The following is a 14091-nucleotide window of genomic DNA, read 5'->3' on the forward strand; positions in this document are numbered from 1 at the left end:
GAAAATCTGAAACACTATTCCCTCTCTCTGAGGCATTAGTGTGTTCAGTTGTGGTTGTCTTTTTATTAGGTCACCTTACATGCCCATCTAATAAAGTAAGAATTTTCATTTTAGTGGAGAAGACAAAAATTAATCCAATTTAAAACAGCATGATTTAGTAATTGGAAAAATAAAAAATTAGACTACTTGTCTACTACCAAATAGACAAGAATTAAAACAGGCAAGCACCAAACACAAATAAAATAAGAAAAACAAAACCATCAAAGTCTACTGAAAATAGCATAAAAATGAATTTGGAATCATACACTATATTGGTTGTTTTACATTAGTACTAGGTCACATGGTGGTGTGACTATTGCCAAGTTGTGAATTTGAATCCCAGGTCAGACCTTTACAGATTTGGTGGAGGTTTCCTTTAGGTTCTCTGGTTCCCTCCCACTGCCCATAGCCGTGCACACTAGGTGGATTGGGGATTGATGTGTGTGTGTGTGTGTGTGTGTGTGCCCTGTGGTGGGTTGGCGCCCCACCTTGGGTGAGTCCCATCAATGCACCCAGTTTCCAGGGATGGGTTCCAGGAGTCACTATCGTGAGTAACAAAAGTTGTTTAAGGATAATGAGTGAGTTGATTGTTATTAGTTGAGAAAATCCTCAAAAAAAAAAAAGAGCATGGCCACGACAAAGGTGTGGGAGGTTGGCTGGAAGGTTATTACAGTTCCAACCACCAACGCCCACCCTTGTGCCTCAGTTCATGAATGGCTTTTACCTATTAATTTATATCTACTTACATTTAGTAACATTTACTAACAGTGGAAGGCCATATAGGCCACATGAGTTAGCTTTTCATAATAAGTCTACGTAGATGCTTTCTCTATCTTGGCTCTATCATTTCCAACCAAATTCCCCCCAAATATATTTTTCCCTTTACCTGAAGCAGAAAAACACCCAATAACTACACACATGACCAAGTAATCTGCTCTGAAGATGAGACGTTTGGCCTCCACACATTTTTGTCTTTCTTATCAAAGGATAAAATCTTTTACTCTTACATACCTTACAGCAAAGTCTAGCCAAGATCTGATATGTTTTTTTGTCAACAGTGAGTTTTCCTTTATGTCACCCTCCCATGGGCTAATTTCCCCCTTGAACAGTTCCCCTCGCTTACCAGGGGAAGGCTTTTTAACTAGTGGAGAGTAAAAAAACTGAACTGAACTGAAATTTTTGTTTTAACAGGGTTCCTTCCAGCAGATATAAAATTGTAGACTGTAGCTTGGAGAACAGAAATCCACTCCTACTGTACCCCATTTTTTCTGACAGTGTAGGATGCAATATAATCTTGTTGATAAAAATTCTTATTTTTATTTATTTATCTACAAGTGAGCACCAGTGTCTACCCTCTGAATTTAATATGCGATGACTGACTGCAGCCAATAGCTAATAACAGATTTTAGGGCTCCAACATGCTCAGCATCACAACAGCAAGGTTGTGAGTTGACTGACATTTACCAGGATATTTAGTCCAAACCAGAACATACATATCAGAACATACCATAGCAGACACACTCGCCTATGAACCAGACCACCACAAACTCACAGGTTCAAACCCCACTAAAAAAAAAACAGCGCTGGATAAGGCATCTGCTAAATGCCATAAATGTTAATTGAGGAAAGCTTTTTAGATAAAAAAAAGGATATTCGTGGTTTTAATCAAATTAAAGTGTTCAGTCAATTCCATGTATCATTTGGTGTACTGTGGCATTGTTTATTTGTGGAGCCTGAACCCGTTTTCATTACGGCTGATCATATCACATCAGATTCCTCCTTTTAAAGTCAGGCCCTGGAGGTAATAAACCTATTGTGATCCCACAGCAGAGGAAATATACACTCACCACAGTAAACAATAGGTTCAAAGTCATAAACTCCCACACAATGTGCTCGCGAACACCAGAATTAGTCTTTCCCAGGCATGTTCCAGCCCGAGAGCAAACACCCAGGATAACCACAGCAGTGTGATTAGTGCTCTAGAATAACCATATTCACGCCGCTATGCAAGACGCCAGTACTGTTTCCTCAGACTGTTGCTCAAGCACAACCTCCCAAGATGTGCCTCCAATCTCATCTAACGTGTCTTAAGGATGTTTCCACACTTCCAACTCCAAAGATTCAGCAGATTTCAGCTTGTTTGTAGAAGAGCACACCTTTCGCTTGCACAGGCGAACTGAAAGTCATGGACTTGGTGGTACTTTGGTAGGCAAGAGATTATTGCATGGATTTCCTCTAGCTGGGGATATCAGAAGATTGTAAATGTGTTGAAAGTGCATGCCACCACTTATGATGCCTCAGCTAATGTCTCTGGAGTGAAGACTTTAGCACAGCAGGTGGCAGTAAACAGGCTGTATGTATACTGACAGCACTAAAGAGGAGGGAAATTGACTGCTTTAAATGGAGACAGCTGTTCATAGTTCTCCCCATGCTGTCATAGAAGTGATCAATAGGAGGGGAAGGAAGTTAAATGTTTTTTTTTGTATGTGTGTGATACCATTTGATCAATTCATTAATCATTTTCTCGTTATTTTTGTAAACTGTCGTTTTTTCATTCCAAACTGAAATTTACCTGGATGATGACCTATGATGCATTATGATACAAGAAGCAGAAGTCAATTGTGTGGACTTTGAAAGAGTCATGGTTATATGGTCATATACTCAGACCATGAGGACATTACCTATAAATGAATACAGGGCAATCTATAGGACATACATTATTAATGCTAATAAAAAAGTCACAATGTATGAGCCCATTAAGTACAAAGAATTTCACCATGTGGTTTCATTTGCAGAATGATGGAGGGCTGTCTATGGTGCTGTTTCTTGTAGTGTTTGAGGCATGTGTGTTCCAGCTAGCCAATCAGTATGGATGCTTTTCGAACCTTGGAACAGTCTTTATAAAAAATACCTATGATTTTTTTGCGTTAGTCTTTAATGAGCCTTTCATTACTATAGATGAGTATTATTAAATATTAAAAAGTCATGTCATATACATACACAGTTTAATCAACCTTGTATTAAATGTCTGTTTCTGCTAAATTGATCACAAAAAGGGATAAAAGCTAAAGATCACACATTGATTATGTTCTTTGTACATAGATTTTTTTTGTTTGGTACAACTGTAGATTAATATGATAAATATGACCTTATGGAAGAATGAACAGACAAAAACGTTCCTTTTGCCCATAATGTGTAAAAAGTACAGAAAGGAAGCGGACCCGTAATCAAAAGGTTGCGGGTTCAATCCCAACCCATCAAGGTGCCTCTGAGGTACCCTTGAGCAAGGTACCATCCCTACACTCTGCTCTCCGGGCACTTTTAATGGCTGCCCACTGCTCCGTCAGGGGATGGATTAAATGCAGAGGCCACATTTCACTTTACTGTACTTGGCAGATGCTTTTATCCAAAGCTAATAAAAAAAATCATTTCACATTTCACTGTGTACACTGGGCGCTGTGCTTTGCTGTGGTGTCACGTGTGACAATTACTCACTTTCACTCACTGGATTCACCATTAATATTAGAGCCTTAACAAAGACAAAGTTTACCCTCCAGAAATATAGAGTATTTCCTCTTTCACAAAGTTATCTATGCATCAACACTGCAACCACCATAAAGTGTTCCAGAGAGAAAAGGCAGAACTGCAGAGAAACACAAAAAGAGGAAGTTTCTAGGTTTGACAAAGGTCAAGTCAAATATGAAGAATTTCCATCACAATACATTTTTATTCAGCATCTCATGAAAGTAAGTACACCCCTAACTTTTTAGGCCTGATTACAGCTCTACTTACAATGTCTTAGGTGTGAATAGGGAGTAGGTGTGTTAAACTTGGTGTTATTGCTCTCACACTTTCTCACACTGGTCAGCGGAAGTTCAGCATTGCAGTTCATGACAAATAACTTCCTGAGGATGCTCTACATTAAGATGGCTAAGGCTATGAGAAGATTGCTGACAACCCGAAACTGAGCTGCAACACGGTGGCCAAGACCATATAGCGGTTTAATAGGACAGGTTTCACTTAGCCTCACTGTGGTCTTCCAAAGTGGTAACACAGAGGTTATCTTTTGCTGCCAGCATTGCTGCAGAGCTTGAAGTGGTGGGGGGGTCAGTCTGTCAGAACTCAAACCATACGATGTACACTGCATCAGATAGGTCTGTATGGCTGTCGTCCCAGGAGAAACATTCTTCCAAAGAATATTCCCAAGAAAGTCCATAAACAGTTCGTTGGAACTTTTTTCATAACTATTGGAACCATGTCCTGTGGTCTAATGAGACCAAGATCAACTTATTTACTTCAGATGCTGTCAAGCGTGTGTGGCAGCTACCAAGTGTGTCTTGCCTACAGTAGTGATGGGAGTGTCATGGTTTGGGGCTGCATGAGTGCTGCTGGCACTGGGGAGCAACAGTTCGTTGAGGGAACCATGAATGGCAACATGTACTATAAAGCACAGCATAATCCCCTCCCTTTAGAAACTGGGTCGCAGGATGGTATTACAACATGACAACAACTGCAAACATGATAATGACCCCTTGCTATAGAACATGAGGTTGAAGATGTTGGACTGGCCAGCATGTCTCCAGACCTAAACCCTATTGAGCATACGTGGGTCTTCCTCAAATTGTGTCAGGATCCGGTCCAAAATGGGGGTTACTCCGGTCCAGGATCCGGACCGGAGTTTCATTGTTGTCCTGTGAAATGTTCCCTAATCGTTTTCACCTGTGTCAAATGTATAAAGCTGCCCTGTTCGTTTCTGTCCGCTGTCAGGTCTTTGAAGTTATGTTCCGTGTTCACCAGTGTCTACGTCTTGGATGTCTCCCCTGTCTTGTGATTCACAATTAAACCCCGGTTTCGTGATGTCAGGTGAAAGCGTCCTTCATTCCTCGTCTCCTCGTCACTCTTCGTCCTCCTCTCCGTTCACCCACCGCGTCATGCCCGCATGGACATGACAAATTGAAGGTAGAGGAGTGGAGGTTCTCTAACATCCACCATCTATGTGATGTCAACATGGAGGAGTGGAAGCATATTCCAATGGCAAACTCTGAAGCACTACTGAATTCCAGGCCCAAGAGAGTTAAAGCAGTGCTGGAAAATAGTGATGGTCACACTTAATATTGACACCTATGGCACAACTCACTCGCAGTAGGTGGTTCCAGGTGTACTCGCAGTGGTTGTCTATTGAGTAAGGAAGCGGACCCATAATCGAAAAGGTTGACGGTTTGAATCCCAAACCACCAAGGTGCCTCTGAAGTGCAACTGAGCAAAGCACCACTAAGGGTGATGGGTTAAATATAGGGAACACATTTCATTGTGTGCACCATGTGCTCTGCTTGCTCCGCATCACAATGACAATCATTTCAAATCACTTTACTTTTGTTTAGACCTTAATGACTGTGTGTTTAGTTATTTTCATTGGACAGCAAATTTACACTGATATACAAGCTCTACATTGACAATTTTACATCATATCAAAGTGTCATATATTCAGTGTTATCCTAAGGAAAGGTATAATAAAATACTATAAAAAAATTGAATAAATGTACTGTGCATCTGAGTTTTTTACTTCTCACAGTGATGATTCCATTCAAAAAGTTCACTTCAAGCCCGTTTTTGACTCTGACTTTCCTGGAGTTATCAAACAACATTCACCGCCTTTGGAATAAAAGCTATCGCTCCAACTTCCTCCCCACTTACTGATTGTCAATGCAGCGTGTTCTCGCCTTCATCTTGCACCTATGCCCACAGGATTACATTCCTCCTAGGCTGTTCATGTTCATAATTGTCGCATGCACTTCCTTCTATTAAAAAATAAGTAACGAAATATGCTGGGATTCCAAAAGCAGTTCTTTATTGTTCTAAACCGACCACCTGGGCACCTCAAAACAACGTCCCCTAGCATCCAGCGCCTCCCTGTTCCACCTCTCTTGGGAGTTTGATGTGCATGGTACTCTTGATTTAATTTGCTGACGCCCTGCCACTTCCACTTCGGATATGAGTTGAATTTAAAATTGATAAAATATTCGTTCCAGAATCATGTAAATGCCACCAGAATTGCGAGCTCCAATTACCTCAGGATCCTCTTCCAAATTGCTTTTGACCCAAAGGTTAAATGTGGACTTAGCAGGTAAATATATAAAACATGAAACTAATGCATACAAAATTAAAGATAATAAAGCCAAGCATAGGTTTTATTTCAGCTGTCAGACTATGGCTTTAAAGTGCTTCATTTATTTATGTTTCCCTCGAATTGCTCAGGGCTTCACATCTCACAGGCAGCCCATGCGCCTCTCTTCAGATATGCATAACATTTCAATTGTCCCTCTTATCTGAAACTGGGTGTCAGCGGGACCATTTGTTGCACAGATATTAGTTATTTGTGCTGGTAAATAAAGCCATCTGATACGAGGTATCAGTAATCCCCAAATATCTGAACATGTCACAAGATATAACAAACCTTTGTGTATGTGTGTGTGTGTTTAAGGAGGGTTGTGTCTGTATATGTTACCGAGAAATGTTTCACAAAGTGATTTTCCCACCTCTAATTAGTACAACTAATCTAAGATTTTGCTGAGGTCAGCTCAGGGCTTTAATTAAAAAGTCATTGAATTAGCTGTGCATGTGGAGGCTCAGGTTGCATCACAGTAAGATATATTTTTAATTAGGCCTTATCTCAGGCCATTATTCCGAGCATAGTCCATCATCATAATTCTCCATTAATGACCTTGGTATAAGCTGAGAGGCTCAGAATGTAATTTGGTGCATTTGTCAACATAAACATGACCCCCCTCACCCCACCATCCCGTGTCTTTTCTGAATATTTTGGTCAAAGCCACCAAATTACCAAAGCTCTTTTCAAAACTGTGACGCTTGATGATGAGGTTAATACTGTGTCAGGCTGTAATTACATGTAAAGTCGAAATCAAACCGAAACACACACACTGTGTTTGTGCATATTTTGCATGTGTTAAATGGCGATTACTCCATCTTTCTCAAACGCATGGATTCAGCGCTCGTTCAGGGGTGCTTCGTCAGGGCTGTTAGGAAAGGCAGTCATGCACACTATGCTCACACGCACAGCAGGGCTTGTCACATAGGTGGTATAGGTGAATGCTAGGTGCACAGGGGTGTCCAAAATGGCTCGAGACAAAGCCATCTGGTGCCCAGGATTGATAAAAGAAGGAGAGAAGTAAAACTAGCATAAACCTAGTGACCAGAGACGAAGCTTCTTTTGGATAACTATCTAGCTATCATCAGTCACTGTCACCGTAAAAAGCACCGTGTACTTCATTTTCTGAAATACATGGTTTCATTCAAATTTGCTTCAACATTTTTTGTCCTCTAATGCAATTATTGGTAAATGTAAAACAAACAGTATGTATCATGTAAGGGAAGTAATTCCAGTTGTAAGGATGTTATAATGGAGCTGTGGGCAATAATTTTGCCAATTAAATCATTAAGACTGGCTAATTCATATTGCCACTGGTTCTTTATTATCTTATTTTGTAAAAAAAAAAACTTTTTTTTTGTGTCAGACCATGAATGATCGGTTGTATCAAGGGGCATCTGCTAATAACTTGCCCAGGGCACTAGACTGGTCAGGGCCAGCTCTGCAAACACTGCAGCTGACACCATTTGAATGGAGAGTCCGTTGATACAGCAAGCTGGGTAACTTCTCTAGTTTAATGTAAACCAGTGGACTATGGGAGGTGAAGTTTGCTGCTGCAATTTGTGAGGGTATGAGAGACAGAAAGAGAGACATTTCACGAAGTGGCACGTGTAGATGCTAAATATGGCAAATGAAAAGGCTCACTGTGTTTTTAAACTGCGACATCAGAATTTTGGACAGCACTTGTCTGAGCTTTTGGGACGATCTGCTATTGACGTGTAGCTGCTTGTCCTGCAACGACATTAACATTGTCCATGGTTCTGAAACTTGGCTAGTGTTACTGTTATTCTCAGAGGAACATCAATACAACAATATCATATTGTGCAGGGTGGTAGTAGCCTAGTGGGTAACACACTCACCTATGAACCAGAAGACCCAGGTTCAAATCCCACTTACTACCATTGTGTCCCTGAGCAAGACACTTAACCCTATGTTGCTCCAGGGGGGGACTGTCCCTGTAACTACTTATTGTATGTCGCTCTGGATAAGGGCGTAATGTAATGCCGGACCCTAATATACTGTCCTACAGAGTGGACTCAATATAGCACCTCTCCTAGTTAGCAGAATATGTGTGGGGGCAAAGTGTTGAAACAAGGGAATTGTTATGGGAGGTTTTAAGGGCCTGGGTGTAGTACAAGGTGGTATAGACATGTATAGGATTTGCCTTTGCTGCCTGAGATGAGTTTAAGACCCAGATCTGCAGGAAATGATGGGCAGTAGCCTATTAAAACCCGAGGGGTAGAGAGATCAGAGCGAGAGTGAGGTATTAACGTTCCACTTCATAAGAAAAAAAAAAAACGAAATATGTGAAACATGCACTTTTTCTTACGAATGCAGTCTCTCGCAGACATGTTTAAATAATTTATTGACGCCCCACCCCCGTCCCAATACATCATCTAGGTGTGAATTATGAAAAGGCAGTATAGGACTACTCGTACAACTGTATATTATCTGAGGGGAAGCGTCGCCATCTGTGAAGTTTGTTCGGTGGAAAAAAAAAAAAAGTCGTATTTTATTAATTTATTATGAAGCTTTTATGAATAAAGCGGGGGTGCCTTATAATAAATGATACATGTACACCCCCCCCCCACCCCTAAAAGTGAAATTTCGGGGTTATTATTATTTATAATGTTATTCGCGCGCGCGGTTACCTTAAAGCGCGCGCGCGCGCGCGCCGCCCGCCCGCGCGCGCCAGTAAACAGCGACGCATCTGCGCGCGCTCAATGCCGCACACAGATCACGGGCGTTTATAGGGCGAAGGAGCTCCGCCGCCTTCCTCAGGAGCGCTCCCGTCCTCCCGCCGCCCGTCCTCCGACGCCCGCCCGTTCCGACCGGGACTCGGAGTTACTTTTTCCACAGTTCCCGGCCACTTTCGTTCGGTCCTCCGCCCGTTCCGCCTTCAGAAAGAAGTAAAAGCCGCGACCGACGCACGACGCTCGCCGGAGCCGAAGCGGAATAACACGCACCCATAACCGCCGTCACCCTCGACGCTTTTTTTTTTCCCAACCCCGCCGTGGAAGTTTCTTTAAGGGACCGACCATGGGCGTCTGTAGTAATTTTGTGGTGCCTTGGAAATGCCTGGTTGTGCTCGCGCTGAGACTGCTGTTTCTTGTACCTGCAGGAGTGCCAGCTCGGAGCGGGGATTCTTTTTTAAAGGACAATATCACCGTCAGACAAGGGGACAACGCCCTCTTAAAGTAAGTAAAAAAGAAAAAAAAAAAAAAGCTATATAATTATAACGAAGACCGTCACGTCGTTTCACCTTCCAGCAGCCCCTGTCCAGACCCCCCCCGCTCGTTGCAACGCCGCCATTTACGTCCAGAGCACTTTATACTTTATAATGCACGGCGAACTTTAATTCTCTTCCGCGTCACGCTTCGCGGTTTTAAGGTTAGCGGGTGCGGGCTGGACGCTGGAATTGCTCTTGTTTTGGTGTGTGTGTGTGTGTGTGTATGTGGCGGGTCATTAAAATGCACGAATGTTCCCCAGCGACGTTCACGCGTGTCCGCGGTTCACGAGTCTCGCAGCCGGCAGTCTACAAAAAGCACACATGGGCATCGCTGCTCGCACCATTCGCATTTATATGGCTTCTAGATGCGCCCTCCCTCTTTCTCTCTCACTCACACACATACACACACACACACGCGCGCACGCACGCACGCACGCACGCGCGCGCGCAGAGGGCGCACCGCTCACGATGAAACGCTTACTTGTTCCCTCCACGCCGGAGAAATAAGAAGAAGATCCTTGTTGCATCCTCAAGTCGATTCTGCCGTCACCGCGGCGCCACACGCGACGCAGTACGTTTTCGCAGCGCACAGAGAGGGGGTCTGTGTGTGAGGTGCCGCCGTGGCCGTGGGGTGCCGCCGTGGCCGTGGCCGTGCGTCCAGGAGCGTTCCCTTTACAGCCAATGAGTGGCGACGCTCCGGGGCTTTGCGGCCTTCCTTGGCCACAGAGGCCGGGTAGGGCGTTTATGGGTTGCGCTGATTGGTATATATATATTTTTTTAATTTTTTTATATATATTTTTTTGTGAAGGGCAAGGGTCACATTTATCCGCCAGATGGCGAGGGGAGCTGAGATATTTCACCCCACCTCTTTTTTTTTTTTTTTTTTTTGAACCTGCGCGACATCCGCACACGACATTCGGCGTGTGACAGTCATGCTGATGGATGGTGATAAACAAGCGAGCGCACATGAGAAGCAGCCAGGGGCGGACATACATCACTGCGGCGCAAACATGCTCGCTCCCAGCGGACGGATGTTATGCTCTTCACACACTTAGCGGAATTAGATTTCTGTTCCATCTGCTTTTCCAAAAAAAAACACCAGGCCAGCGCATTGTTTCAGACGCTGACAGACCAAACGCCACAGTATCTGCTGGCATGTGCCCCAGATCGCGGAGGCTAATATGATAATGCCGTGTCCTGACATGGATTGGAGCAACTACTGGAGGCTGCTGGGAATTAGGTGGCTGCACAGTTCTAACAGGCTGTAGATCCGTGCCCTACTTTTTTTAAAGTTGGTGAAAGTTTTTTTTTTTTTAATGCAGTGGCATGCACACCAGTAGATGCGTTTTTGGTGACAGTACTTGCGTTTTTGGCTTTGACAGTACTTGGTTGGGCCCTGGTGTCGTGATTGGCTCTGTGTGACCCTTCTGGCACCGACAACAGCATGCACTGTGGACAAATTAATACAGACACGTCGATCCATGACAGATTTTACATGGTGGTAGTGACATGGTCACATGTGTCGTCTCCTTTCCTGTCTAGTGGGTAGTAGTGACCTTTGACCTTCAAGCAATGATGTAATTGAATGAGGCAACAGTGGTAATAGGCCACTCCTCCTCTCCCCTCTCCCCTCTCCCCTCTCATTCCTCTATATGTTGACTTTTTGCCCAATTTCTCTTGTTCTGTCTGCTTTTTCCTGTTCCCCCGGTCTTAATTGAAAGATGTTAAATAAGAAAAATAAAAATATCAGAGTTGAATTAAAGAAAAAGGTCAGGAATGATGAGAACACAGATACAGATGCACCATTGTTTACTGACAAGCCGGGAAAATAAAAAAAAAAGTTTCCATTCTTTTCAACTGTTAGAAAGCAAATGTATGTATTACCAACTATCAAAAGAAACATTTTGTTTCTTATTTTAATCTCAAATGTGAATATGAGAGCAAAGGTAAAGGTCTTTATTTTACATCTTATTCTTCATCTTCACAAATGTTTTAATAGCACTTAATACGTTATTAAACCCTAAATAATGTATTTATTCTGCTTCATTGCAATAATAATATTTACTTACTGAATAATAAAGAGGGAATAATAAGTAGTTAATAAAAATGTATGCATTTATGTATTTATTTTAGTGCTTCTTTCATTAGCAGTAAGTTATCTAACAAGATGATGCCAACATTTTATGCAGAATTTAATGGACAAGCACCACAATGGCATCAATTGGAAAATATCTGTGAATGTGATGGTGTACCTAATTAACATAGTTCAATGTTAAGCAACCAAATATAAACTACATGGACATTTCAGCCCCACTGAAAAAAAGTATTACTGTGGAAAAATTGATTTATGCATTTTTATTTATTTGGGGAAAAAATATAATCATGATTACTTATTGTACCCCTATTGCAAAAAGAATAACTCACAACATGATGTTATAATGGGCAAAAACCTGAGATGTGTGTACCTGTGTGTACACATTTACATAAAAAAAGTTTACTACTTTCACTACTGAGAGGTGTTAAAATCTCCAGACAGAAATGTACAGCAACAATTACAAATGGGACATTTCAGCAGATGAACCCTATTGTATATGTCAGTTTAATATCATTTTGTGATTATGCTGTAATTAATTTGGTAGTAATCAGCATTCATAGCGACAATCCGCCTATCTGCAAGTTCCAATCCAGACAGAAAGAAAGAAGACAAGACATATTAGATACATAGATTGTAGAGATCAGACAAGAGGAGTTGCAAATACTGCATAATTTTATATTAGAAGCTTGGATGTGTCTGGTTGCCAGGGGAAGCAGAACCTTTAGTACATTTACAGCATTCATCAGACGCCCTTATCCAGAGCCACTTACAATCAGTAGTTCCAGGGACAGTCCCCCCCTGGAGTAAGTTAGGGTTAAGTGTCTTGCTCAGGGACAGAATGGTAGTAAGTGGGATTTGTACCTGGGTCTTCTGGTTCATAGGCGAGTGTGTTACCCACTCGGTAAGAGATTCTTAATCTGTTAATGAAACAAAATGATTGTGCAGTTTTGTCTGGAGATCTCAGCTGGCATCTCAGATCTATAATAGAAACACCATCTATTGGCAATATATATCAAGTGGCAGCAAAGTTTGTTATAACTGTGTTATAGTTTCAAAATCTGTGCTGTGCGGTCTTCTGCATTGCACTCTGAACCATGTTAGATTACACCAGACTTTTCTTCCAACACCGGCATCCTTTATTAAGCAGCCCAGTGACCAGCAGTAGGAGAAGTAGAAGTAGAAGAGCATTCAAGCGCTTGATTTATTTATAAAATCGCCGAGAAAGGAAATTTAATTAATAAGGGGGAAATGGTCTGCGCTTTAATATTTGGATTAAAGAGGAGACATTGCAGTTCAACCAGCTGATAAGGATGGTGCTGCAGTGTTTTGAAATGAGGAAATTGTATAATGAAGAAAAACAAGTTTCTGAGACCAACTATTTCACAGCAATGTCACATTTCAATTACGGTCTACCATCTCTTCCACCATTAAAAGTTGGCTTGTCAGCAGGGGAGCTACCTGATGTACAGGGAGTCTAAATTGAGTCTAAACTTAACCGTCCACAATGCAGCTATATCTTATTAAACACACATGCTATCTGTTCATGCCTAAATACCATGAACATTTCCCAAATTATTACGTTTTGATTGCTGTATGCTTTGTGGGCCTAATGTTTTCTAAAAAAAAAAAACATTTTAAAGCTGATAGTGGAACACTGAAACTAATAAAATTTTATTAACAGTGACAATCGGTACAAACTGTTATGAGTTAGTAAGCAGACAATAGTACCCTAGCAACATTAAAGAAAGCCTCTTAATGAAATAATGTGAAAATTCAATTGATCTGTGGCTACTGGGTATCAACGATTTTGCTGCGGCGGTTTGGCTCAGCCAACCTGGTCAAGCCATTTTATAAAGCCAGATAAGATAAGATTTCCTCATACTCCATATGAGGACCTTATACTTTCTAACATAACGCTCCATTCAGCTTCTTCTCTTATTCCATAATTTCTACCAGGTAAGCTATTAGTATGAGAAGTAAAATAGAATCTTCATCCATAACTTATGAGGGAATTTTTGAATCATTCAATAGATGATATCCCATACATGCTACAAATATATTGACGGTTATTTGGGATTTCCATAATACTTCATACTATTAATTAGTTATTCCTGTGCTTTAAAGACACATTTTAATGAGATCAAAGTATTTACTGCTAGGTATGTTAAACACCATATATAATCACAATTATTCAACAAGTTAATTGGCCTTTCTGTTCAAATACATTTGGAGGGGAATATATATGGCAGAGCTAGGCAGCATTTAAAAAGATTTTAATTCTCTATTTTTCAACTCTCTATTCATTCAGATTGCAGGAAGTCTGTGATGGTTGTAAAGAATAAAGCATACCTGTGGTACAAGTTGGTTCAAGAAAACTCTTTCAGCCGCTGTTAGTGACCTCAACCCATAATTGACAGTGATGTTATCTGAGTTGCACCCTTTTAGAGAAAAGGTGCTCTGACCTATTAACAAACCCGCCCTAAAGACTGAGCGACGGTTACAGTGATGCTGACATTTTGTGTCTTTCCTGTAAACAAAAACTGTGTTGAACAACTTCCAAAA

General features: G+C 41.5%; 1 protein-coding gene across 2 annotated transcripts in view; it reads left to right on the forward strand.

The window, feature by feature from the left end:
- Positions 1 to 14091, forward strand: part of opcml (opioid binding protein/cell adhesion molecule-like) — a 154500-nt gene that overhangs the window by 48581 nt on the left and 91828 nt on the right. Inside the window, exon 2 of one of the 2 annotated variants that reach the window (XM_028983403.1) lies at positions 9327 to 9402. In XM_028983403.1, the coding sequence (XP_028839236.1) occupies positions 9327 to 9402 (76 nt within the window). Of the gene's footprint in view, positions 1 to 8900; positions 9403 to 14091 lie in introns of those variants that run through there. The other variant, XM_028983402.1, reaches the window with a different exon arrangement.

This window comes from Denticeps clupeoides, chromosome 6, assembly GCF_900700375.1.
Source record: "Denticeps clupeoides chromosome 6, fDenClu1.1, whole genome shotgun sequence".
Lineage (NCBI taxonomy): Eukaryota > Metazoa > Chordata > Actinopteri > Clupeiformes > Denticipitidae > Denticeps > Denticeps clupeoides.